Source organism: Cyanistes caeruleus, chromosome 2 (genome assembly GCF_971803275.1).
Source record: "Cyanistes caeruleus chromosome 2, bCyaCae1.hap1.1, whole genome shotgun sequence".
Lineage (NCBI taxonomy): Eukaryota > Metazoa > Chordata > Aves > Passeriformes > Paridae > Cyanistes > Cyanistes caeruleus.
Window position 1 is genome coordinate 63704166 of NC_141702.1, and position 24091 is coordinate 63728256.

General features: G+C 43.5%; 1 protein-coding gene and 1 long non-coding RNA gene across 9 annotated transcripts in view; one reads left to right on the forward strand and one right to left on the reverse strand.

Annotated features, from left to right (window-relative positions):
* Positions 1-1938: 1938 nt before the first annotated feature.
* TNFAIP3 (TNF alpha induced protein 3) lies at positions 1939-19009 on the reverse strand. 7 transcript variants are annotated; one of them, XM_086877477.1, is made up of 10 exons: positions 18739-19009; positions 18335-18556; positions 14876-15188; positions 10487-10677; positions 10120-10267; positions 9756-9926; positions 8761-8941; positions 6371-7281; positions 4296-4528; positions 1939-3671 (listed from the first exon to the last, which is right to left on the reverse strand). In XM_086877477.1, the coding sequence occupies exons 3-10, from the start codon at positions 15186-15188 to the stop codon at positions 3390-3392; spliced, it is 2430 nt and encodes an 809-aa protein (XP_086733603.1). In that variant the 5' UTR covers positions 18335-18556; positions 18739-19009; the 3' UTR covers positions 1939-3389. The 7 variants fall into 7 exon arrangements, with proteins under 7 accessions (XP_086733603.1, XP_086733608.1, XP_086733609.1 ...); XM_086877482.1 differs by having other exon boundaries at positions 1939-3793; positions 18739-18982; XM_086877483.1 differs by lacking the exons at positions 18335-18556; positions 18739-19009 and adding exons at positions 17146-17203; positions 17522-17905 and having other exon boundaries at positions 1939-3793.
* Positions 18693-24091, forward strand: part of LOC111927020 (uncharacterized) — a 49983-nt gene continuing 44584 nt past the window's right edge. The window contains exons 1-3 of one of the 2 annotated variants that reach the window (XR_015283305.1): positions 18693-19175; positions 20453-20554; positions 20644-20777. This is a non-coding gene — a long non-coding RNA (uncharacterized LOC111927020). The remainder of the gene's footprint in view (positions 19176-20452; positions 20555-20643; positions 20778-24091) is intronic. The other variant, XR_002863341.2, reaches the window with a different exon arrangement.

The following is a 24091-nucleotide window of genomic DNA, read 5'->3' on the forward strand; positions in this document are numbered from 1 at the left end:
AAGAGTAAATGTCTTCTAACGCACCAGTGCAGTTTCAGGTTAGGTAACAGGAAAAATTCCCTCACTGAAATGATTATCAGGCATCAGAACAGCCTGCCCAGGAAAATGTTTGAGTCTCTATCTCTGGGAGTGTTCAAAAAGGGTGTATATGTGGTACCTGGGGACATGGTTTAGTGGTATTAGGTTAACAGTGGACCTGTGATCTTGGCGATTTCATTAAATCTTAACAATTCTATGATTCTCTACTAGTTTTGCCTTTCTGCTAAGAAAAAAATCTCTAGCTATCAAATATATGTGTCTTAGAAAAGACTTAGAAAAGCCTTCCTTCCTAAGTGAAGTGGTCACAAAAAGGGAGACTCCAAATAAAATTCTCTCATGCAGAACAGGAAGGAAAAATAGATGAACTTGAAGAGCTGTCTAGGCAAAGAGCAGAAAGCATCAGGAGGGTCAAAATCCCCTAAGGACATAAGGGAAATACCAAAGTATTAAAAAAAAAAAAAAAAGGCCCCACTAGCTTTAATGTTCCCACACAAGTAAATCACAAGAGATAGGCTGGGCACTCATTTACATGGGAGCTTCAGAATGAGACCAGCTTCATGTGACATAAGGGTTATGAGTAATGGGCCCAGAAAACAGCAACAAGAATCGGTGGGATCTGGGGCATTCGATCAGAAACCCTTCCTCTCTGCAGAAGTTGCAATTAACAGCAAGTGGAGTAATTCAGCCTCCTGACACTGAGGAGATGACATTGACATGATGGAGGTTCTGTCTTTCCAGTGAGCAGGGGCTTGTGGCTGCTGAGAGTGGATGCCATGAGCTGCCTCCATCTGCTGCTGCCTGGCTGCAGACATCCCTCCCAATCTCTGCCTGCTCTTTCACCACTGAGGTGCCTGCCTGGTGCAAATGAATCACAGGGACGTGTGAGCTGCATGAGCTGTAAAGAAAGGGTGAGGTGGGTATCTCTGGTCGACAGAGGCAGATTCTGTAAAAGAGCAATATACTGCAGAGAAGAGGTTGGTAGGTCTAGCAGGCTCTGATCTGTGGGATGTAGGCTGACTTCCAGGTTTTATGCTCTGAAAGCAGAGGTAAGCTCTGTGAGTGCAGAGGGAGCTGGGCTATGGATTAAAGATTTAACCAGGATATACAGCAACTGAGCTGAGAGGTCAGCCTCTTAGGAAAGTGTCCTCGACTGCACAGGGATGTTTGCAGCCTTGACTCATATTTTTCTTTCAGGTCACGAGCAACACCTACGAGCCATGATAGTCTAGGCAGCGGTCTGAAACACCTGAGTGCCAGTACAGGAGTTACAGTGCAGAAATCCCCTGGCAGGGAGGCTTGGTTGGGCTGAGCTCAGGATGAGACAAAAACACTGCTTTCATGTAGTTTTTCAAACAGCAGTTGGCAACTTGCTCTTCATGAGCTACTGAGCAACTCTGATGCCAAGGCTTCCCTGCCGTCCCTGGCAGAGGGAAGGTTGTAGGCCTGCTCTGTGCCTTTGGGGCTGCACACACAGCTGTGGAGGCTGGGATAGTGTGCTGCCATCACCACCTCCCAGGGTGGCACTCAAGTACCACTTATTGGGAATTCCTGGAATAATGGATGGGTTAACACAGAAAGCCAAGGCAAGTCAGTGTAGCTTAGGTTTTGTTGCAGTCTGCTCCTGCACCATGCATACTCTCCCACACTCCTTTTTCTGGGGACTGAAAATACTCTGCACCCACAGGAGCCAACCCCTTATGCCCAGGTCCTTCAACAGAACCAAGAGGCCTTCCTGAGAGAACAACCACTTACAGCAAGTTATCACCTCTTCAAAGCTGTATCATCTGCACCAAGGAGCAGTCAGTAACATGCTGAATGGTACTGCTGAACAGGAATGCTTCCTTCAGGGGGTGTCCCATCCTCAACTGCGCTCTCTCACATGGATATAAAAATAACAAATTCAATCCTTCAATAATTTATTTCTTTTTACCAGAGAAAATTTTTCTATTATACATTTAAGTTTGTAACTTTCAACACTAGAGTAAATAGATGTAAAAAAAAACCTAGCTGTGCAAATTTCAAATTGCATTGTTTCAAATAATATAAATACTTTAATAAAACATACGTTCACATTAAGGTTCACAAAATATATAAAATTTAACAGAAATAAGTCATGAGTTATTTAATTTTTTTTTCTTTTTAGTAACTGGGTTTTTTTTAGTAACTAGAAAAAGAAAAAGCTTCTAAACTTGAGAAGCAAATTAGAAGAGGTATCACCTCCAAAATCATAGCAGCAAAACAGATGCTGAAAACTTAAAAGGTGTAAAAGGAGAAGAGAGAAGCAGGTAACAGGCACAGTGGTAAAGCTGAGGTTGCTAAAGAAAGTATTGCAGGTTGCGAAGTGGATGCATAAACTTCAGGAGTAAAATCTCAGCTCTGAAGAACTCTTGTTACTCAGCTCCCAGCTGTTTGCATGGTAACAGAATCACATTAAGGATGACATAAAGTGTGACAGAAATGGGGAGGGAGGGTATGAACAGCACACACGTACTCCTGACAGTTGCAGTGCAAGAGAGACAAGAGTCAATCTTGTTTCAGAAGTGAAGACAAAGGGCTTTGGGGTTTTTCCTGTCTGTTGGAGGTAATTCCTTCCACTCAAGTGGGAAATGGCAGGATTCATTTTCCCCATCACATGCATTTCTTCTGCAGCTTCTGTCTTTCCAGTTGTCTTGGGATCTGGAGAAAGGGTCTAAATGCTGGGTAGGTTAAGCATGTTGAAGCATATGGAGCAGACCAGTGCTGGTCTTGTTTCTGGCTGTGGTTTGCTGAGGGCTCTGCAAACACAGAACTGCTTGCTGTTGTCACCCTAAATCCCCGTGGGAGCTCCTGCCCTGGCGAGCTCTGTAGGAACAGCAAGGACACGGGCAAATCAAACCACTTTTCTTCAGATGCCAGCTGGAAGTTGTGCAAGTCTGTCCTGGGTAATTCCCATTCAGGAAGGACTTGCCCCTGACTGACGTATGCAAACACAAAAAGGTCCTGCACCTCTGACAGTAGACATGGCTCCTTGCCTGGGAGAGGGGATGTATTGAGAAAGAGGCAGAACTGGGAAGTTCTTTGGATTCAAATGCTTCACACTTCCTCCTGGGAAGTCCAAGAATTAAATATGGCATTGTAGGAGCTTAGTCATGAACAAAAGCTCTGTGCAGAAGGCAATGTGACGTTCTCAGCAGTCCTTGTATGCAGTGTTTAGAGGAAGTAGAAATTTATTCCCATTCTTGGGAATAAAGATGATCTGAGCAGACAGCTTATGTTTCCCCCCACCCTCCCACTCCCAGGACTGTTTAAGTGTTTTGGACGTAGCACCATTTCAGGGAAGGAAGTAGCTAGTATTGCTTTCTTGTTCCCCACTAGCCATAGATCTGTTTGAACTGGTAGCATTCATTGCAGTAGCCGTTGCACTTGGCATTGCCATAGTGGTCACAGGCAGGGGCTCGGCAGCGTTGCTTGGGAGGCTCCTGTGCCACCGGCTCCCTGGCACTCCTCGATGGTGGCAGCTGACCAAGGCGCCGGCACTCCGGGCACAGATCATCACTTCTGCAGGCCACGTTGTTTCTACACGAAGCCACAGAACACTGTCTCTTCTGGGTACTCAATGCTGCTCGCTGCACATCTCTGTGCTGCCCTGTTCTCTTAAAAAGTATTAAAACACATTGTCAGTCACTGTGCCGGTAGCACAAACATCCTTTCATTTCCTTTCTAGTCTGTTCGTGGTTTGTATAGGTAACCACTTGGGGATTGTTCACAGGTGCTCCTAGAAAGTGCAACACCAAGAGCCAAGTTGAGTTTTACCAAAGAAATTCTGTCATTTCTTAGGAAAAAATACTGTTTTTTTTATCTTTGGCAACCCTTAGTTCTAAAAAGACCAAAACAAACCAAATTGAAAAAAGCCTTATCTCTGTGATGGACTCAATCAAAAATGCAGCTTGAACCCCTTGATACAGCTGCACAGCTCAAAGGGTAAGAATGAAAATCTCTGCCCAATCAACAAAATAACCTAGCTGTTGGTCCAATTGCTTCCACTGAAATTGCTGGCAAAATCCTAGCTGAGGTAAAACAGAGCATGGCCATAACAACCCTAAACTAAGAATGACTTTTTACAGCAGAAAAAAAAATCATATGCTCTATGCTCGTCTTTCCATGATAGTTAAGATGCAGTCATTTGAGGATTTTCTAGTATGGATCCCAAGCTGTTCCCACAAGGGAAGAACATGCAGTGCTAAACAAGAGGAAGATTTTGAGAAGTTCACACTTACTTCTGGCTGTCTCACCAGCTGTTCTTCTGTCCTTCTGGCTTCTTGGAATCGTTGGTTCTGGGCTATAATGAAGCAGTTCTGGCAGTACCCCTCGAGCATGGTGCTGCCCAGGGTGCCGCAGTCACGCCGCTGGCAGGACACAGTGTTACGGAAGCCGGCAGCAGAGCTCCCCGTCTGATCTGCTGCCGAAGACTTCCTCTGAGATCTCCTCTGGTGGCGTAGCAAAACACTGTCTGTAATGCAAAGTGTGAACAGGAGCAGTTTGAATGTGCCCAATAGATCTGATGACCCAAAGCTCCCCACCTTAAAAAATGAAAATAAATTAAAAAGCTCAACTAGCCTCAAACATGGGTTTTTGACAATCCTGAGGACCACTCCCCCCCCCCCAGTTGGTACATCTTCCTTCATGTTACATAAATAAGAGTGCCAATGCAGCCTGATTTCCATGTAAGTTATTGAAACAGATGATTTGGGAAAAACTTGCCCAAAGTGGGAAGCCTAGATCCCACTGAAGTCAAGACAAATTTCACCTTTGACTTTGCTTTGACTGTCATCTGTGACCTACCCATTTCAGCCTCCCCCATTTCAGTCACATCAGATAATTGAAGTACAGTGGTACAGAGCTTAAGGGGAAGAAGTGCATTATACTTTTCAGTCTCATGAAGCAATCTTATATGTTCCAGAATCAGAAGGAAAAAAAAATTCATTGTGAGCAATGCTGGAAAATAAGGTATTGCAAGCTGGCACAGAAGTTCCCTAAACTGAACGCATGTGGAAAGATCATTGTTGTGAAAGATGTCTATGCCAACAGCAGGGGGGTTGAATTAGATGATCTTTAAGGGTCCCTTCCAACCCAATCTATTCCATGTTTCTTTATTTGTATCAGCAAACTTATCAGCAGTAAAATAGTCTGAAGAGATAAGTAATAATTCTTTCTTACATGTGCCTTTCAGGCTCTATACCTAAGGGCTCTTTACCTGTGAAACAGGGCAGTCGCATGAAAGATGAAGAATTCATGCTGTGATTTATTCAGAGACTATTGCCTTTTTGAAGGTCAGTCTTTAAACACACGTGCATGCACACACAGGGTATTACCAAGGAAGATTTTGAGGTAGAGTATAACAACACACTCCTAAATACACTCCAAAATACAAGCTAATTATCTACAGTCAACTTCTACTTGCTCTGCTTGTCAAGGTAACTACAGCGGTTCCTCCAGAGCATTATACCTGTTACACCCAGAACAGATAGAGATCTACTGATTCTTCAAGGCTTTTTAAACACCTTGCTAACATAACTGATTTTTAGTAACCTCCATACATTTACAGCAGTTCCCTCACTGACCTCTACAACTTGTCTAGCTGTGAAGAAAATTCATACCAAACCGTGACTGCGGTGGATGACGGGGAGGTATCAAAAGCCACCCCTTCTTGAGTTGGTTTTGCTTCCATCAAAGCTGAAATGCAGTTTTACATGAGATTTCACAGATTTCTCACACTGCTGCCATGTGCCCCTTTATGGTATGCTGGTTTTGTCTGGGGTAAAAGACAGTGGCTGGTATGGGGCTGTGTTTTGGATTTGTGCTGAGCACAAGGCTGAATATATTGAGATGTTTTTGTTATTGCTGAGCAGGGCCTACACAAAGACAAGGCCTTTCCTGCTCTTCACACTGCCCTACTGGCAAGGGTGCATGGGAGGTTGGGAGAAGACACAGCCTGAACACCTGCCTGCCCATGGCAAGCAATGAATTAGTTCTTTATTTTGCTTTGCTTGTGTATGCAGTTTTTGCTTTTCCTATCAAACTGTTTTTATCCCAGCCATGAGTTCTCCAGCTTTTACGCTTCTGATTCTCCACCTGAGCCCAATGGTGGGAGAGTGAGTGATCAACTGTGTGGGGCTTGGTTGCTGGCTGGGGTTAACCATGACAAGGGGATAATAACAGACAGAAAATCACCTTCTCCTCACACTGTTTTCATTACCCCCGCCCTTCTATACCCAGTACACACAGAATGCCACAGTTCGAGGAGGCTCATCTGCAGCCAAAGTGTGCCAAAGCTCACTCCATTTCCACTTACCATGGTTTTCCCTGTACTCAAAGAAACAGAGCGTGCAAAAGCCCTCATTTTGTGATGTCCCAAAAAACTTGCAACCAGGTTTCCTACAGAGGGTGCCTTCCCTGTTCCCCGCCGGAGGCAGTGCTGGTGGCGGGGGCTCCTTGCCATGGCTGTTGGGAGCCTGATGGCAGGAGTGCTGGTGCAGGATCTGTGAGATCTGGGACGGGTCAGATGTTGATCTCTGGTGGCAGGTGGGCAGAAAAGCGGGACTGCCATTTGGGGACTGCTCTGTAGACCTTTTGAAGCAAGTGCTGCATATACCATTGAAGGTCCTCTTGGCCTTCTGACGGCACATTTTGCACGTGGCATAGTCCAAGTGTCTCTGGTCATCCAAGTTGTTGCAGGGACTGAGCTGTCTGGAGTTGTAGCAGCGTTCGCACAGCCCATTGTGCTGCACATTCAATGTGAAGGGGCAGTCTGGGGTCCTGCACTTCATGGCTGTGGTTTCACTGTACAGAAAAAGGCTCGGAGCGGTCGGAGGTGCAGAGCGAGGCTCTGTTACAGGCCCTTCAGATGTCCATCCCCCAGCTTCACAAATATCCCCACGGGAGGAGCCTGACCCAGCTGCCTTCACCTTCTCAGGTGCTGATTTGGAGATCTGCTTTCTGCCTTTTTTCCCTTGGGACCTCTGCTCAAAGCATTCGTGGCAGTAGGGCTGGGTGTTCACAGACATGTAGAAAGGGCAATTTGGTGTTTCACATTTCATCTGTAAGAGGGAGAGCTGGGAAAGTGACAGTTCCTGTCTGTTCCTGGAACATGTCTCTCTTCTAGCAGGTTCAGCATTCTCCTGCCACTTCTTGTACTCATGCTGTACCAGTTGAAAGTAATCTTCCACGAGGTTTATTTCTTTGGGTAGGTTGCCTTCATCTAACCTGACAGCCAAAAAAAAGAAGACTGCATCAGTGGTTGAAAGGAGCAGATGGTGGGAGTGGAAGCAAATACAAGCAATATGGGAAGGAAATACAGATTTAATGCAATTTTATGCAATTTAATGCAAGTTTAATTTTACTCAGACAGAAGATCTGGGATGTTACACTTTTGCTGTAAATCATTTTAAAAGCAGGTGTTCAGTGATTGAGACTTTCACATCTGAAATAAATGCCCTGAAACAACGCTAAACAGAAGTCTTCTTAAAAGGCTTTGTAGGTGAAGGTTTTCTGTCTAAGAGATGTTTGCACAAAGAATATGTGTAATCTCTCAGAAGCAGAAAGTCCCACAAATGGTGAATTTCTCTCAGGAACAGTGCTCAGCTGAGCAGAGGTTAGAGTAGAAGACCCCTTTCTTTACCAACAGACACTAAGAACAAGCCCTTCCTACAATGGGCTCAGCATTTCATGAGACAGTTCATCATGAAATCTGCTCCTGGTTCTGCCCTTTTGGGTCTGTATCTAACAGCAGAATTCTTCTAACAAACTGTGGGACTTCAGTGTGGTGCACCCATCACACCATCCTTACTCTGCCTACAGCTACAGGGAAAACCCTACACTGGAGTTTCACCATGCCATAGTTGCTAGGATGAGGAGCTAACATTTCTGGCAATGCTCCAGAACACAACTAGGCAGAGCAACTAGGGAAGCTCCAGTGCTACCCTTCACGTGTGCATATATATCCTCTGGGTAGAAAGACTTCAATTTTCAACGCCCCTGCACCAGAACTAGCCAACAGCATAAAGATTCCTTTCTGTGTGGTAGTAGAAGCAAAGGCAGAGGACACAGAGAGTTACTTCCCTCCATCAGTTCTCAGGGGACTGGTTGAGCATCACTGCCAATGTCCATTGAATATGAGAAGCTGGTGGGTGTTGCCAGCTGTTCCCTGCCATGCTATTGATGCTCAGCCATCAGGGGGACAAGCAGAGACACCAGTTCTCCACCGGCCACAGCTTCCTGCCAACTGCCACACAGAACAGCCCAGGGTGTTGAAGCATCTGTGCTCAGAACATACTGCCAAGTACTTTCCCCAGGGCAGCTAAAGTTACACCAACTGCCCATTATGCAATGTGCCCTTACACAAAGCTCAAGAGCTTGGGCTAACTAGTTCCTGCATTTAACTACTTTTCAGCCACCTTCCTGTGAAATCCGTAAGTCAGTGAAACTGATCAAGTGGATTTTTTCTTCTAAAATGCTAGTTTCAGTTTGTTAAGTTTGAACACATTTTTGCCTTTAAATTTGAGACTGGCCTCAGCTCACACTACTTCAAAACATATCAGCAATAATGACAATATTTCATATTTCAGATAGTAAACACATGGGCCACCTAGGAAGGAAGGAAAGACCAAAAGAACTCACTGGGCTGCCCAGCTTGTCTCACCCCTATAAACAAGGTAACTTTGAGGAAATAGGAATGACACTCACTTTGCAGCATTAATTAGATGAGTTGTACCATGATCCCAGCCTTGCACTGGAATTTCTATCACTATCAAGTAGTCTTTTAGCAGCTGCTCTTTCTCCCTCTCTTCTGCATCTGTCAGAAAATGCACATTCAAATCCTCAAATCTGCCTTGTTCACTGGTAACCAGAGGGACAGCCCGGATTTCTGTGGGGAAACAAGATGGATTAACACATACACACACAGATAGATATAGATATGTATAGATAAATATACACACACACACACATATATATATACATATATATATATGTATATTCATACACACACACATAACCAGGCAGTTAGGAATAACCACAAAATGCAATACATGGCGATATCACCATTAAATTTTTGAGAGAGAGGAGAACGGCTGGGCAGAGCAATCAGTTTCTATGTGGTACCACTGGGGGAGGTTGCAGACACAACTACATCACAAATTTAGCCTCATCCAACAGTAGTTTTAATGTCCCCATAGCAACTATCTTCTCCATGTGAACAGGATTGTAGATCTTATGCCTTTTGGTGGGATGATGCTTTAACCTGAATCTAGAGAACTGCTGTCTACTCAGAAGAGATGCATTAAAAATGGTAAAGCATATATTTCATTATTCCTGCCAGCCAGTGATACCTGCAGTGAGACTGCACCCTTCAAAGCTTCTTCTCTCACGATGTAGAAAGGAGGCCAGAACACAATAAAGCAGAGGCTACCCTTTGACCAATTCTAGCCTGCAAGCAGGTGAGTTGCACTCTACTTTCAACCTTTAGTTGGTTGAACTTAAAGGTAACCTTTAGTTCCTACTCAGATTCACAGACTCAAAAAATCAAAGCTCTTTCTGCTCACATTTTACGAATATATTGCAAATTAATCTTATTTAACTTTAAAAATGCAAATCTAAACCAGATCATATTTCAAATGCATTACCAACACAGTGGTTTTGAAGAAGGAACATAAATACCAAATGAAGTTCTTGAAAAATACCTGGCCCACTGTCCTTCAGAGTCACCAGTGGTGTAAAATGCATGTTGTCATAGCCAAGCACAATTGGGTATCTGTAGCATTCTTCAGATGGCCACAGGAGAGGCAAGTAAACACCACCAACATTCAGAGGAGCAAAACTGGAGCCTGACTCTAAACTTCTAACCACTTTATCTACATGAAGAAGAAAAAGAAAACACAAATAAGTATGTGCTACAGGGAAGAGAAAATGTATGCTGGGCGTTTTGGAATAATTGCTGGAAACACCGTGTTCTGAAATGCATCCACCTGAAAACAACAGCTGTTGACTAAGATTACTAACACAGCACAAGAGTAACACAGTGGGATGACTGGCCAGACAACTCACCTGCAAGGACAATGACTGGCCTTCTGAGGATGTTAGCAAGGATGAAGATGTGGATTTCTTCCAGTGCATTATAGGGAAGCCTGTTTCGAGCCCCAGATACTTCTGGGGAGGTCATTTCAATGAGGTATTCCCACTCCTCCTCCCAGTTCTGAGGAAAGAAACAGCTGTCACCAATGGTTCAAAGACATGGAGGTCAGGAGCCAGCTGCAGCACAGCAGTGCTCAAATAATCACATTTTCCCATTTCCTCCAAAGGAAATTTCTGCTCTCCATTAATGACAGAATCCATGAAGCCACAAAGCAAACAGAATCAGCAAGGCAAGGCAGAAAAACTCAGAAAACAGCACCATTCCCTCAGGCTGCCTTACCCGGGTGTCATAATGGAGTCCCGTTTCTACAAACTCCTGGGATTTAACAGCCTCCCGCTGCCAGCGGAGCTTGAAGTTCCGTGTGTCGATCTCCCTGAGAGCACTAAACAATGTTTTTCTTAAGACAAGGTCGATATCTTCAATACCCCACATGTACTGTGAGGCAGCATGCATAAGGCAATTTCCATCACCTGCAAAAAAAGAAGAAAGAGTGCATTATTTTCAAATGGCTACTTAAATAAAACACCACAAGCCTGTGAGATGTAGAATTACACTGCACATAAGCATATTCCCTGTGCACTTCTCTCTAAGCCTCAGACAGAAGGGTTGTGAAGAAGGAGACCAGAATTATGGTCTCTGTTCAGAGACAGAAAAAGAAAACTTCCCTCCCTACTGTTTCTGTCTCTGTACCAGTCCAAGTTAAGCTGCCATCCAGCAATGCCCCTCACCTATCTTACTTAATTTTGACTGATACCACAAACTAAATTTTGGTGTCAACTCTAAATGTCAAACACAGCTGAAATAGCTTTTTAAACACAACAAAGTCATCTTAAATTTACAAAAAAAGATGTCAATCTCCCTCATTGGTGTTTATAGAAATATATCCCAAATGACATGAGGCTGAGATAATGGAAACCACTAAGAAAATATTATAGTAACACCAACTATAGCCTCACAATCCATGATGAGCACTGCCTGGCACTTGGCTGTGCTTGATCGAGGAATGGTAATAAAAAAGGAGACAGAAAGGGAATGGGAGGTGATTTATGTAAAGCAATCATAGGAACACCTCTGGCCTTCCTCTCAGAAATGACAGCAAATTGGTTTGTTACATATATTGTTTAGAGGACTGGTTTTTAAAACACAAAATCAAAACTAAGTAAATGAAAAACATTGATTGGATTTTCATTTACACAATCTCCGTGCTTTGAAAAATTCCTCTTTACAGATAGGAAGGATTGTGATATTCTGCAGTTTCAGAGGGGAAACTGAGACTCAGAGGAGACAACTTAATTAAAAGGTGTGACAAAAAATACATCCATGCCTGGGTTTCAAATTGTATCTCTAGCCACCTTCTTCAAAAGCAAATGTCTCCCCTGAAAGGGAGACATCAAGAATTATTACTGTCATGTGCTCAGAGGCAAAACTAGCTCTGATATTTTACCACAGTGGTAAACAGATTTACCCAATGCTAAGAAACCATAGCAATTTTCTTGGAATAGAAGACATCAACCCTGGTAAAGCTACTAGATTTTTCTCACGTGAAAAAAGAAACCCAAACAAATCCACCCAAAGAACTCCCACAAAAGAATTAAACCCAGTTTGCCACACACATTTTTAGTTCAATTATATAATTTGTGAACACTTCTGCTACTTAGTCTGTGAAATTGCAGGGAAAAGCCTACAACAGACTCCAGTTCCCAAATAAGATACCATTTGAAATCTACACAGTGCTTCATAAATTGTCATGGGATTGGTGCATATCAGGTTCCTGCAACTACCTTCTATTTTCTGAATGCTGTCTTGCAAAGCTTACTTCAATTCTGCAGGCTGCTTAATTGAGCTCAAAAATCAGGGAACAACCAAGAAGACAGAAAAACTGACTGGGTTTCTCCTTCTGACCAAGAAAGATGACATATTAATCCCATTAAAATTTTCCCTTTGCAAAATCTAGAGCAAAGATAAGATTAAAATTTTTCTCTCTCTGAGAGCTCACTTTCGGTTCTTTATTTAGAAGCACTGCCCAAAATTCCTTACACAGCACTTGGAATTCCCCCACACCGCTTGATTAGCAATTGAGCAACAGTTGTACTTTTTGTTCTGCGGGTGAAGTGTGGCCTCCCTCGGACTTTCCCAGGGGGTGTGGCTGGGCGAGCTGGAATGAATGCCAGTTCATTATACAAGTGAGATCTCTACAGCCAATAGATGCTGGAATTTTTAAATAAAAAAAAAAAAGCAATAAAAAAAAAAAGCCCAAACAGTTTCGATTTTTATACCTCCTACCACTTTCCTTCTATCATCCATTCCAATGTCTGCAAAGAAATATGTGGTGATCCAAAACGTCTATTTTAATTAAGAAAACCCCATCACTCCACAGATTCACAAACATATTAAGTAAAATATACATCAAAAGATCCTGTAGGAGATACTTTCTCTCTTTTCAACAACTACAACCTTAATCAGAAAAAAACCCAGAATTTTCTGAAGCAAGCCCACTGTTGACCGAGAGAACTAACATAGTCCTCCCACATCTATGGGTTAAGCAGCTAAATGTTTAAAAAGTATTTTTTATGCCACATAGAAGAAAAAAAAAAAAGTTATTTTCTGGAATAATACAGGGCTTCTCCAGATTTCTGCACTTCTTTCAGAGATCCTCTCCTACAGTCCAATCTACCTTCTCCTGCACAAGTCTTTCAATGCAACTACTTTGCATAACTCACAGGTTTCCAAAGCCACTCCTACTCATGCACTTAATGACCCTGAAGCACTGAAATGAAGCCAAGTTCTTTGTCTGCTCAGTTTATGGGGAGACCACAAACCTTGCTTTGCCTTCCCTTCCCTCAACCTGCCCTGATATTTCAGCATCTCATATAATGGCACGCCTGCTCGTGGGTGGGATCCAAGTCCACACTATTCCCAGATGTAACACGGGCCAATGGTCATGAGACAAAGGAGGTCAGTGTTGCTGAATGCAATGTGGTCACCAACAAGGGTCTGCCCAAGGCAGTGTTAACCCCTGCAGGATTTGTATCGACTGGAGAAGGGGGGCTCTAAAACTGCTACTCTTTGCCCTGGGCAAAAATTGTGCGCATTGTCCATTTTCCTAGAAAATCCGTTTGAGTGAAATTTTTAAGATGCAACACTTGGAGTGATGTTACCTTCCCAGTACCTGCGAAGTGCTGCCTGCCCTAGCTGCAACTCTGGTCCTTCCAAAGCTCAAGATTCCATGACTTCCGTGCTCACCCTTAATTGCAGTCATGAGAATTGTACACCAAAGCAGAGGCAGCCCAAAAAGCCCTCCAGAAGGTCAGTGCCTCTGCAACAGTTACAGACACACACATCAACATCAGGCTTTAGGTTGGGCAGTGACATCTACCCAATGGGTCTATTTTTATGGTTTCTGTACAACACAGCCATGTTGTTTCTCAGTCAGACTAAGAAATACTGCAGACCTTGGAAAGGGAAAAGTGTGGACTAGGAAGATAAGGGCGATGTGTATACAAGCAGATATGAAAAGAAGCAAACACAGAACACAACATGGACTTCAACAATGTTACAGCTCCACCACACCCAGTGTTGCTCTAACTGCTGTGATCTGCTCCTGGAGTGAAGTGTACGTATTTTTCCTCTTCTTAAAGTCCTCACTGTTCCAGTCTATTCTTGCTGGTTAGGGGCAACCTGTACTGTAAGGAATCCCAAGTCCAAGTTTGCAGCTGCATGACCATAAGTCATAGAATCTTTCCGAATCTTTTCTCCACTGAACGTGAAATGCCTGGTGACTCTTACAGTCATGTGCCAAGGTTTCCTGCTCAAGACTCTGGACAAACATAACCTGCTCAGGAAATCTTGGCTCTACTGCTGTGCCTTTTCATTTATAGCACTTGATGCAATACACACACAGAGGAACCCAAAAGCCAAGTCCTGAAACCAGCTGTTGAAAGAAAAGAGCACTGCAAAATTTTTGTTGCACAAAGATGGGTGTCAGTCACACAACATAGGAGTTACTGGTGGGCCCTGAGGGAAGGCAAGAGCTGGCAAACCCAGGCAGGGAGCTGAGGATGAGGGAGCAGCCCCAGTGTGGGGTGCTGACCCCAGGAACAGCAGTGTCAGGGTCCTCGGAGACTCCATGTTTTGAGTGCTATTGCTGTCACTGTTGTTAAAGCTGGATCAGCACACAAGCATTGCCTGCCAGCTACAACAGCAGGGCTTATTGGAAGGATATTAGCTTCTGCTAAATATACATGGAAATGCATCCCTGGTCACTCAAAGCATCTGAAGGCTCCTCTTGACTGGCATTAAAGGATGTCTGGCACTTCCGATAAGGCAGCTGATATGTAGCAGTCAGATTCATGGGAAAGCAATGGGTCCTAAATCAAATTTCCCTGCCTTGTTCTTGACTCTGAAGAGCCATAGGTTACTGACATTATGAAAATATCTGTGAAATTTTTCAATATTCACATACTGTGGTATGGGCAAGGGTCTGTTACAGCCTCAGGACTGTACATCACATGGAAAGAATTTTAATTTTCAAAACTAAGATTACAAGACAGCACATTTTTAAAGCCATGTGCTTCTGTTTCAGTAATGTGAACTCAGATGCTATAAATAAAGATGCTACATTAGTATGACCTGTTTTACTGTGAGTGCAAAGACCTGCTCATAACTTACCATTAGTCTTCAAAGGAACAAGTTTCCGAACTTCCCTGCACCAGTTGAGCTTCCTCTGGCGCTCCAGTGAAGTCTGGGTAGCCTGGTCAGTCAGGGACTTCTGAAGTGTTTCCCGAAACTGGGGACAAAACTGGCACATTCTGAACATTTCAATGGTGTATCTGTGCATAGTCCTGAAGTGATGAATTATTCCACTGGGAGGTCTGACTAGATCATCAGGTGTCCTCTCTCTGATCTTCATAGCCTTCAGCATATTGCTCTGATACAAAGCTTGAGGAAGGATGTGTTGGCCAGCCATATTTCTAGAAGACATCTGAAATGAAAAAGGATCCTTTTATTGGCATGTTAGTTCCCTTCTATCACAGTGCTACCACTTCTGCAGAGGCTGAGAAAACACTTTCAGGGTGGGATTCTGGATGAAGTTTTGCTTGAATCAAGCACAGAGTGGATACAGTCCAATTAAGCCTTTATAAAGAATGTTTTTTTAAAGCTCATATTCACTAACTTTTCTGCATTACTCAGATACAGACACTGATCAGTTTATCCCACTCATTTGCTGATATAATTTACTGTGATATTAAAGAGGATTTATGCATAACTAAGAAAACTGCATCATCATTCAAAAAAAAGCATTTAAATCAAAGTAAGCGTAAGAGAAGGCAGGATCAAGGGAAGGGAAAATTATCCTGGAAACTTAGCTAACTGATAATTGCACAATGTAATCCCATATGCACTTGCTGAATTTAAGCACATTTAAAGCTTTTGTATAGATAACATGCCAAAAAAAAAAAAAAAAAAAAAAAAGGCAGTTAATGACCATTTCAGATTTCCACAGCCCATACATTCTGAGCAGTGTTGGTCAGTATAGTACAGAAAGAGCCCAAAGAATTGAAAGCTGTGCTAGCATCAGTCACATACTTACAATGGCCAGATATGGTAGATGAGGATATTGTCACTTGGGGATAGACTTAGGTTACTTTTCTTAAAGCTCTTTATATTTTGTGAGTGGTAGAGCTATGGCTCAGAAGTGCTTCTGCTGTGTGTGGGGGTGAAGCCTGCAGTGCCACTATTACTCAGTGGTAAGTCAACAGAGCTGAAAAAGCATTTCCATTTGGCTCAAAACCCCCAAAATATTTCCACAGTAGGACATGTACTGTTCACTGCCCTGTGTCCCTTTCTTCAGTAACTCTGGCCTCATGGGTACAGCAAGAAAAAAAAAAAAAAAAAAAAAAGAAACCCACAACCTCAAACCTGCTACCCTCTATGAAATACTTATTCAGAGGATATTAACTTTGTGGCTAGTTAGAGCCAAATGCAGGGACCAAATGCCTCAAAACCCCTGTGCACTACAGTAAGAACAACAACACAAATTTTTACAGGGAGAGACTCTCCATGCTGTCCACAAACATTCTTGCTTTGTTTAAAAACAAAGCAAAGTTTTTGTATCAAGACAGAAGTATGCATGCCTAAAATGTTTAGAGTACAAGTAGTCACATTAGGAGAACCCACCATTGTGACTGTGAATCTAGGGACAAGTATCAAGCCGTATACGTGTACCAATCTCTGGATATCAGGTACAAGGAAACAAGAAGCAACTAAAAATTGTTTATGCAACTATTAGGAAGTTTTCTGATGGAGGTGGGAGTTCAGGAGGCAGAGAGAGAGGAAGAAGAACTCCAATCTGACAGACTGACTAGGAAGGCATTTCCTCGTCTACGGAGGCAGAAGACCCCTCTTGCACAGGAAGGCTTTAGAATCCCCTTCCCCACAAGGAAACAGCTGCTCTCTCCTCTTCACCCAGACTTTTCCATTGGCAACATGCACCTCCAAATGCCCAAAAGCTTTCAGCAAGACCCTCTCAGGGTGAGAGGGGACCTCAAACTCCAGGTGCCAAGAGCTGACTTCTATAACCACTCTGAGAATCAGCTGATGGAGAGATGCAGTGGACATCCCAACAAGCCCTAAATAAAGGCGGATGAAACAGGCGATGCTACAAAGTCCTGCATTAGGGTGGTGTCATTCACACACCCTAAAAACACCTGGTATTGTGCTCAGAGCTGTCACATCTTGCAACATATGGTAAAGCTTTCCTTTAGGTAATAAAGATGGCATATTCTCATCATTCCCCCACCAGCAAACAGCCTTAAAATGAAAATAACACATTTACTTATCCACTCTCCTCACCAATACAGTTTTACACATGCTATTTATGCAATCCTGTATTTAAATGTATGAATTATTCTAAAAAGAAAATATAAACAATCCCTTACCTGTATGATAACCACAGCTGTACTTTGCTCTGAGATGACCAAAATACTGAATTCCTTACTTATGTTGGTAGAAACACTGAGTCAATGGGATTTTTTTTACACGAATAAAGACTAATCACATGACTAAGCACTACCGGCATGGACCCTTGAAATGGTTATTTCCAGCTTTAAGTAACAAAAAGTACTGAGTTTACAGAAGCACTCACTGAAACTACATTATTCGATACTATGTTCTACCGGCATTTTTTCCCCTCCACACGTGGAAATTACAGCTTGTGCTATTTACAGTCATAAATGTCAATCAAGACAAAAGCCAAGCAACCCTTATTTTCAAAATCAAAGTGATGAAACAAACACAACTCAATAGCCAACTAACCTGGAGATTTGAAAGTAGAAATTGAGCTACAGTTTTATTAGTCTATAGTGCTTTGCCGTGTGCTATGCTGCTTTAACCTTCTGACAAGTAATGACTAGGAATTCCCAGAAAGGAACAGCTGTAAACAATAATTAGGGACAGCATCCTTTCCAAACGTGTAATGCTGAGGATGCTGGGCTCGGGAAAGCTGAATACTGTTCTGAGATCTGCCAATGGTTTCATAAAATCATTTTCATTTTCTGTCCTCTATCTGAAGAACAGCAAATAATAAACTTCTCCATAAATTGCTAAAACTTCTAAAACACCCTTTTAAGCAAATAGATTTTTCTGCTTGGGTCTTTGCCCAAAGACCAAAAACACAAAACCAAAACACAGTACTACACCAAATCAGAGGATGAGGACCGAGGCTCTTTTAAATCCCCCAGGACTGGTTTCCACACAGTAAGCGTTCCGTGTTCTTAGTTCCCTGACCTGCTGCTCCGCTGGAGGCTGAGCATGCAAGGTGGAAAGGACACCACAGTACGGCCCGCCAGCTTCCCAGGAGAAGGAGCCCGAAGCTCCAGAGCGGATTTCCCCGCGGCACTCGCAGCAAGCCCGCCCGCTCTGCAAGCCCCAGCGGGGCCGGGCCGGGCCGGCAGCAGCGGGCACAGCGGCAGGGCCCGGCCGGGGGCCGGCACACGGGGCAGGACAGGCCGGGGGCCGGCACACGGGGCAGGACAGGCCGGGGGCCGCCGCCAGTCCCGCCTGGTCCCCGCGGCGCCCTCCTCCTGAAGTGCCCGGGCTCCGCCGCGCCCTGCCCAGAGCGGCGCTCACCTCTCCGCGGCGGGCTCCTCCTCCGGCCGATCCGGCTGCTGCTCAGCAGCGAGGCTGAGGCGATGGGACGGAGCCGCGCTCGGGATCCATCAAAGCCCACCGCGCCGGGGCTCCTTCCTTCCCTTCTCTCCACCCTCTCCCCGCCGGAGCTGCTGCTGCTGCTGCTGCTGCTGCCGATGCGGAATGAAGGGCTGAGCCCAGCCTCTTGTTTTTTTTCCCTTTCTGTTTAAGCGCCCGGGTGAGGGAAAAAAAAAAAAAAAAAAAAGAAGGAGGTTGAAAGCACAACACAGAAACCCCCACCGGGGATTTCCACCGGCAGAGCGCAGGGACTTTCCGGCCTGTGACAACCGCCGCGCCCGCCGCCGCCAGGGGGCGCCGCCGCCTCCCCGCCCGCCGTGACTCACCCGCGGGATTTTCGGGAGCCGGGATGTCATTTCTTCCTTCCTTATTCCTCTCCCCCCGGCCAGGGGCTTGCCCATTGCGTCCCGCAGGCTTCGCTCCGCTCCCGGGCCGGCGCGGTGCCGCGTGGCTGTGTCCGGAAGAGCTCCGTGTCCCTGCGCAGAGCGGCGCGCAGGCCGTGGCCCGCAGGCCGTGAAGGCCGGCTGTGGGAGGCGGCTGCCCCAGGAGCCCCCGCCGTGGCCTCACCCACACGGGCACGCGTGGCAGCGCCTGCCCTCGCACACAGGCTACCAGTGCCCACATCCCTGCCCCAGCGTCCCAGCAGGACATTGAGGGAGCCCGTCTCGGGGAAAGTAATGCTCTTCCAGACGGTTTTCAGACCAAATAAGTATTTATTTTTTTCGTTTGGCTTGTATGAGCCCCACAGTTTTGGCTCCGTGTTGTAAGTAACCACAAGTGACTTCATTTCTTCAAATTAGAGGTTAGGCCAATATATAACCCCATAATCCAAATATGCTGGCATTTTCAGCAGGAGATGTTAAGTGTGCTTTAATCCAGCCCTGGTCGAGGTTGGATTGTTGCAGGTAAAGGGCAGAACCTTGAGCTAGAACTATCAAGTGAGGGAGATCTTACCGTCTGAATATGTTTGTAAATTCTTGGCTGCAACTAGCAGTTTGTTTGAATCATTAAATTTAATTATTGTAAACAATGCACACCTTTAAACAATGTGCTAATATCTGTGCAGTGAAAAAACTCACTGAATAAATCCCCAATATTTAAGGCCTGTAAATATGATTTATGGATGGGATTTATGCTGGAAAAGGGGCAGTTTCTTGCTCAACAGCCTTACAACCTGAAGGCACGCAGAAATGAAACATAGTGCAACAAAGTCTCTTATATAATTAAAAGAGTTCATCCTCGAGTTCATCCTCTTGCATGGTAAGATTCTGCTTGTTCCTCCCACCGGCGGGATGAGAAGCCAGCGTTGCTTACACCTCGAAATCAGGTCTTAAATACTGACTCCTTCAGAGAACAGGTGGATTTTGGAAGAGTTCAGCTTTGAACTCCTTCACCTCACCTCCAGTAGCAGCAGCTGGCGCAGATCATGCGCTTGTGTCACACAGCAGGGTTACGTGGCAACATGATCTTTCCCAGGGTTTACAGGCCTGTGCTGACTCTGCACAGCAGGCCGTCCTTCTCCTCTGTCTTTGTTCAAAAAGAAGTCAGGGATGTGGCTGGAAAAATAATAATCCTTTCTAATTGTTTTTCCTCCTCTCCTTGGAGAGGTTTCTTTTAAAGAGTTTTGTGGGTGTGTTTTTTGGTTTTTTTTTTCTTTTTGTCCCGCTAGCCTCTCTGCTGCCTTGGAAAGTATAGTTGTGTAGAAAGGCTCCACATTTAATGATCAGTAGTCAGCATCTGTGCTGTGATTTCCACAGTATATGTTTCTGTCAGCATCTTGCTGTTCCCTTCTCCTGGGCATTTTCCCCTGTCCTCTCATGGGGACTGAGGTAGCAGATTACTGAAGTGATCTGATTAGAGAAAAAAAAAAAGAAAAAATTTTTATCCAAAACATTTTTCTCACGTGATATGAAGCCCAGCCCCTCAGAGAGTTTTACAGAGAGTACTTGAAGTGATGGAGAGTTTTGCTGTGGAGTAGGAATGATGAGCTAAGGTAGGAGGTAGGGAAAGGAGAGCTGAATTGTACCCTGCTTTGTATAGGAAACTGCGGCAAATAAATTAACCAGTAGTTCTAGCCGTGATGGAGATGCTGAGACCCAGGAAAACTTGAAAAGACAACAGCTTATTTTTGTTTTCTACATGGTAAGCACGTCTGAATATTAATAATTACTGTTTACCTTGATAAACTGAAAGTTGATTACACATTGCTACAGCTGATGTTTATCAAACAGGTCTGAGCAGGATGGCAGGAATTTATTTGATCTGAGTTTGCACAGCACAAAATGAAGTTCTGTCTTGTCAACCATAACTCCTCAGCAATGTGGGAATACATTAAAAACATCAGCAACATCAGTAATTACACAGTGTATGTATGAATATACGTTCCTCTTTTTTGAATGACTTCTGGGTTTTTTGTAGTTATACCTGATAGTTTATCTCATCATTTATGGTATAATGCTTATATTTCATGAAACATAAAAATATATACATATGTATAAAGTAAAGGAAGATTTTCTTCTTTGAAGTGTGTGTAAATATGTGCACATGCACACGTAACTATGTACATGCACACACATATTTTTAGGTATATATGCATGTCTGCATCTCTTGAGGGAAGAGGGAAGTTCTTGACATTAAGGACAGGATACGAAATACTTTAATTTTCAGCTATCTATATTCTGGTTAAGCATAAGGGTGAAACAGTCCACCCTTGTAAGTGGCAATGTTTACATAACCCCGGAGAAAGCTGTCATTAAGAATTGCAGAATATCCATTTTTTGTGAAAATTTAAGTAATCAGTTTCATGCACATCAATCAATAACAATTCTTTATTGTACTTGGGAAAAAGAAGAAATCTCTCAAGGCCCCAAGCAGCTCTGTATCTCTAAATTATTTTAATTACTTTGCTTCTTTTTACTGTTCAGGAAGGAGTAGCTCAGTCTCACTAAATTAAACCAAGACCTCAGAGTGTTCACAACACCATCGCCAAATGTTTCAGAGGTTGCGCTAGGAAAGACTCATTGTTAAGACAGTGCTCATATAATGTTCAATGCTAGGATGATGACTATAGTAATATTTATGGTTAGTAACATTCAGACTTTTAATAGTTCAATCGTTTGCTGCATCTTAACATCAGATAATTCTGTAAGAGGTGTGATGAATCTAGAAGGGAGGAAAAGGATCATTAAAGGGAAATCACTTTTAATGCAACAGCAGTGCTTGTGAGGTCATGCTTGAGTTCAGCACTTCTGTCTTCCAGGAGCCGTTCAGTTGCTTCTTTTCCTGGCGGAGAAGTGATAAGAGCTTGTCAGTGCAAAGGAATGAGAGGGGGGAAAATCCCCTAAACATCTATCAGATAGAAAGATGGTGCTTATTACTGAATCAAGTAATGACAGTAAAAAAAAAAAAAAACAAACCAAAAAACCCCAAATCACATCTGCCATTTAGAAAGCCAGAGCTGAACTGGTTTGGTGATTTTTTTTTTTTCCATTATACTAATCTGAATACAGTAGAAGAAACTACAGATTTCCAGGAAGACTTTTACCAGGGTATACTGGCAAGTGACTGTACTGGAGGTATGGATTCTTATTTATGGTCTGGGTCAAGGCTTCCTCTGCTTTTTTTTTTTTTTGGTGTGTGTGCGTGCTCATTTTCTTCTTCTTTTTAATATCTGTGATAGAAGTGTCAGAAGTAAAGGTCTGGAACTGCAGAGGGTTCAAAGAGGCTGAAAGTTCAAATCTTGCCTTAGCCCCTTTTGTTAACCTGAAGGTTAAACTGTAAGGGTAGTTTTCTCCCATTAAGGCTGGTGAAACAGTGTGAAAAATGAGCTATGGAGAAAACACTGGACATTTTTAAGAACAGGTTTTATTACCTGTAAGGGGATTAAATATGGCATTAATCACACAGAAGACTGGCCTTAGCCATACTTAACTCCTGGTCTGGAGGAAAATTTCAGCACTGTTGTCTGTGAAATGCACGAAAAAGTCTAAGAGATGATGATAAAATTTTTGTAACTTGTTTTTTATTCTTCTGATACCTGTAGATACTGCAGCAAGCCTCAGGGCCCCAAAGAATTGCAGGCATAGCTATGTACAGCTTCATTTGAGACAGCAGCACAACCCAGTGTTACTGGCCCTCTAGTGCACAGTACAGAGAATTTTAACAAGGCCCCAGCAAGAAGTAAGGGGAAGACCAACATTATTTCTTCTTTGCAGAGCAAAGTGATTTCAGTGGATTTTGATGCAGGCTCAGACTAGACTTGTGGCTAAACTGAGGCAAATAAGTACAGCAGTAGTAAGCCAAGTCAAAGGCCCATTGACCTCACTGCCTTGTTTCTCACAGAGGTTGAGAAGCTGTCCCAGGAAGAGCATAGAAACAGGCTGGATTTTTCCAAATACTTTTCCATCCTGCACTTTGTCACAGTTTCTTGTGGGATTTGGTATTGTGTCTTACATTCTGGTACCTCAGTTTCTCAGTTGTATGGTAAGGTTGTGGATGTATGTTTCCTCACACTTTTCTGTTATCATGCTTGTTTGTCTGCAGACTCTTTAGAATAGAATCTAGTGTTTGCTGTTCTTTAACACCTAGACACATGGTTATTTACCATGCAGTGTGGTCCCTGCTTCCAGAGAGTTACCATCCATGTGTAGCAGACTTCATGTAACTGTGAACTACTGCTGTTGGAATGGTCTTGGATTTAGGTTGAGGGCTGTAAACGTAAAGCACTGCATGGATAGCTAGCACTGCAGGGGGACGGATTCTGTCTTTTGCTTTCCAAAACTGCCTCAATGCACAGAGCAGTGGCTGGGTTTAGGTAGTCCAAGCCAAATCATTGTAACTTCTAACTTGATCTTTAGGCTGGCATAAGTGCTATGCTACCAAAATATCAGTGCACACCACAGCAGGAGACTCTAAAGCAGAATCTGGTTTTGGAGCTGGTTGCTTCAGCCAGCAGTTTAGCATCCATGAGTCAGCAACTGGTTAGCAAATAAATGGCTAAAGATAATGCCTCATGTGAAATCAAGCACAGACTACTGTTGTTTTCCTTTCTATGTTCCTATCTGATGAGATGATCAGCTATTCTAACTTTAAGTATGAAGTAAGCATTTAGCACAAAGCTATGTCCTCTGGGAGTAGATGGGAAGGGTCAAGGAATGCAGCTAGTAAATACTCAATTAAAGTCTTATTCCTCTCTCCTCTGTTCCTTGAACAGTTTCAACATGTAATGCAGTCAGTAAAACTTTCTTAGACAGAGCAAGCTGCTGTTCAGCAGACTTGCCAGTCTTCCAGAACTTTAGCATTCTGTATTCCTTTCCCAGTGAATCCTAGTTTCATTGGAAGTTCTTACTTCCTCCCAAAATATAAGCAGTTTGTATAATCTGAATGGAAAAAAAATTTAATTGCAAACTGTTCTCATTTCTTTTATGTCCAATATGTGGACATCTCATTTCTTTATATGTCCAATAATGCATTTTGTTACCTATGTTTCCATTTATTAAGCCAGCCATACACTCTTTAAAACCAGTGAAGCTATTTTGAATTGTGTTTAATTTCCATGTACTTGGTGCATACATGAATGAGTGACTATATCATTCCTTGACAAAATGGGAAAACTGCTGACCCTGTTTTCTCTCAAGATGGAAATTTCTCATGTCAGCAGCTCCTAGTGATGGAATTATA

Bases quoted from the DNA above. Each gene is read 5' to 3' on its own strand.
- TNFAIP3 (XM_086877477.1), bottom strand. From the start codon at position 15,188: ATGTCTTCTAGAAATATGGCTGGCCAACACATCCTTCCTCAAGCTTTG. The intron at 9,927-10,119 runs GTGAGTTGTCTG...TTCTTCATGTAG, and splicing joins GCCAGTCATTGTCCTTGCAG to ATAAAGTGGTTAGAAGTTTA. The intron at 8,942-9,755 runs GTATTTTTCAAG...GTTTCCCCACAG, and splicing joins TCTGAAGGACAGTGGGCCAG to AAATCCGGGCTGTCCCTCTG.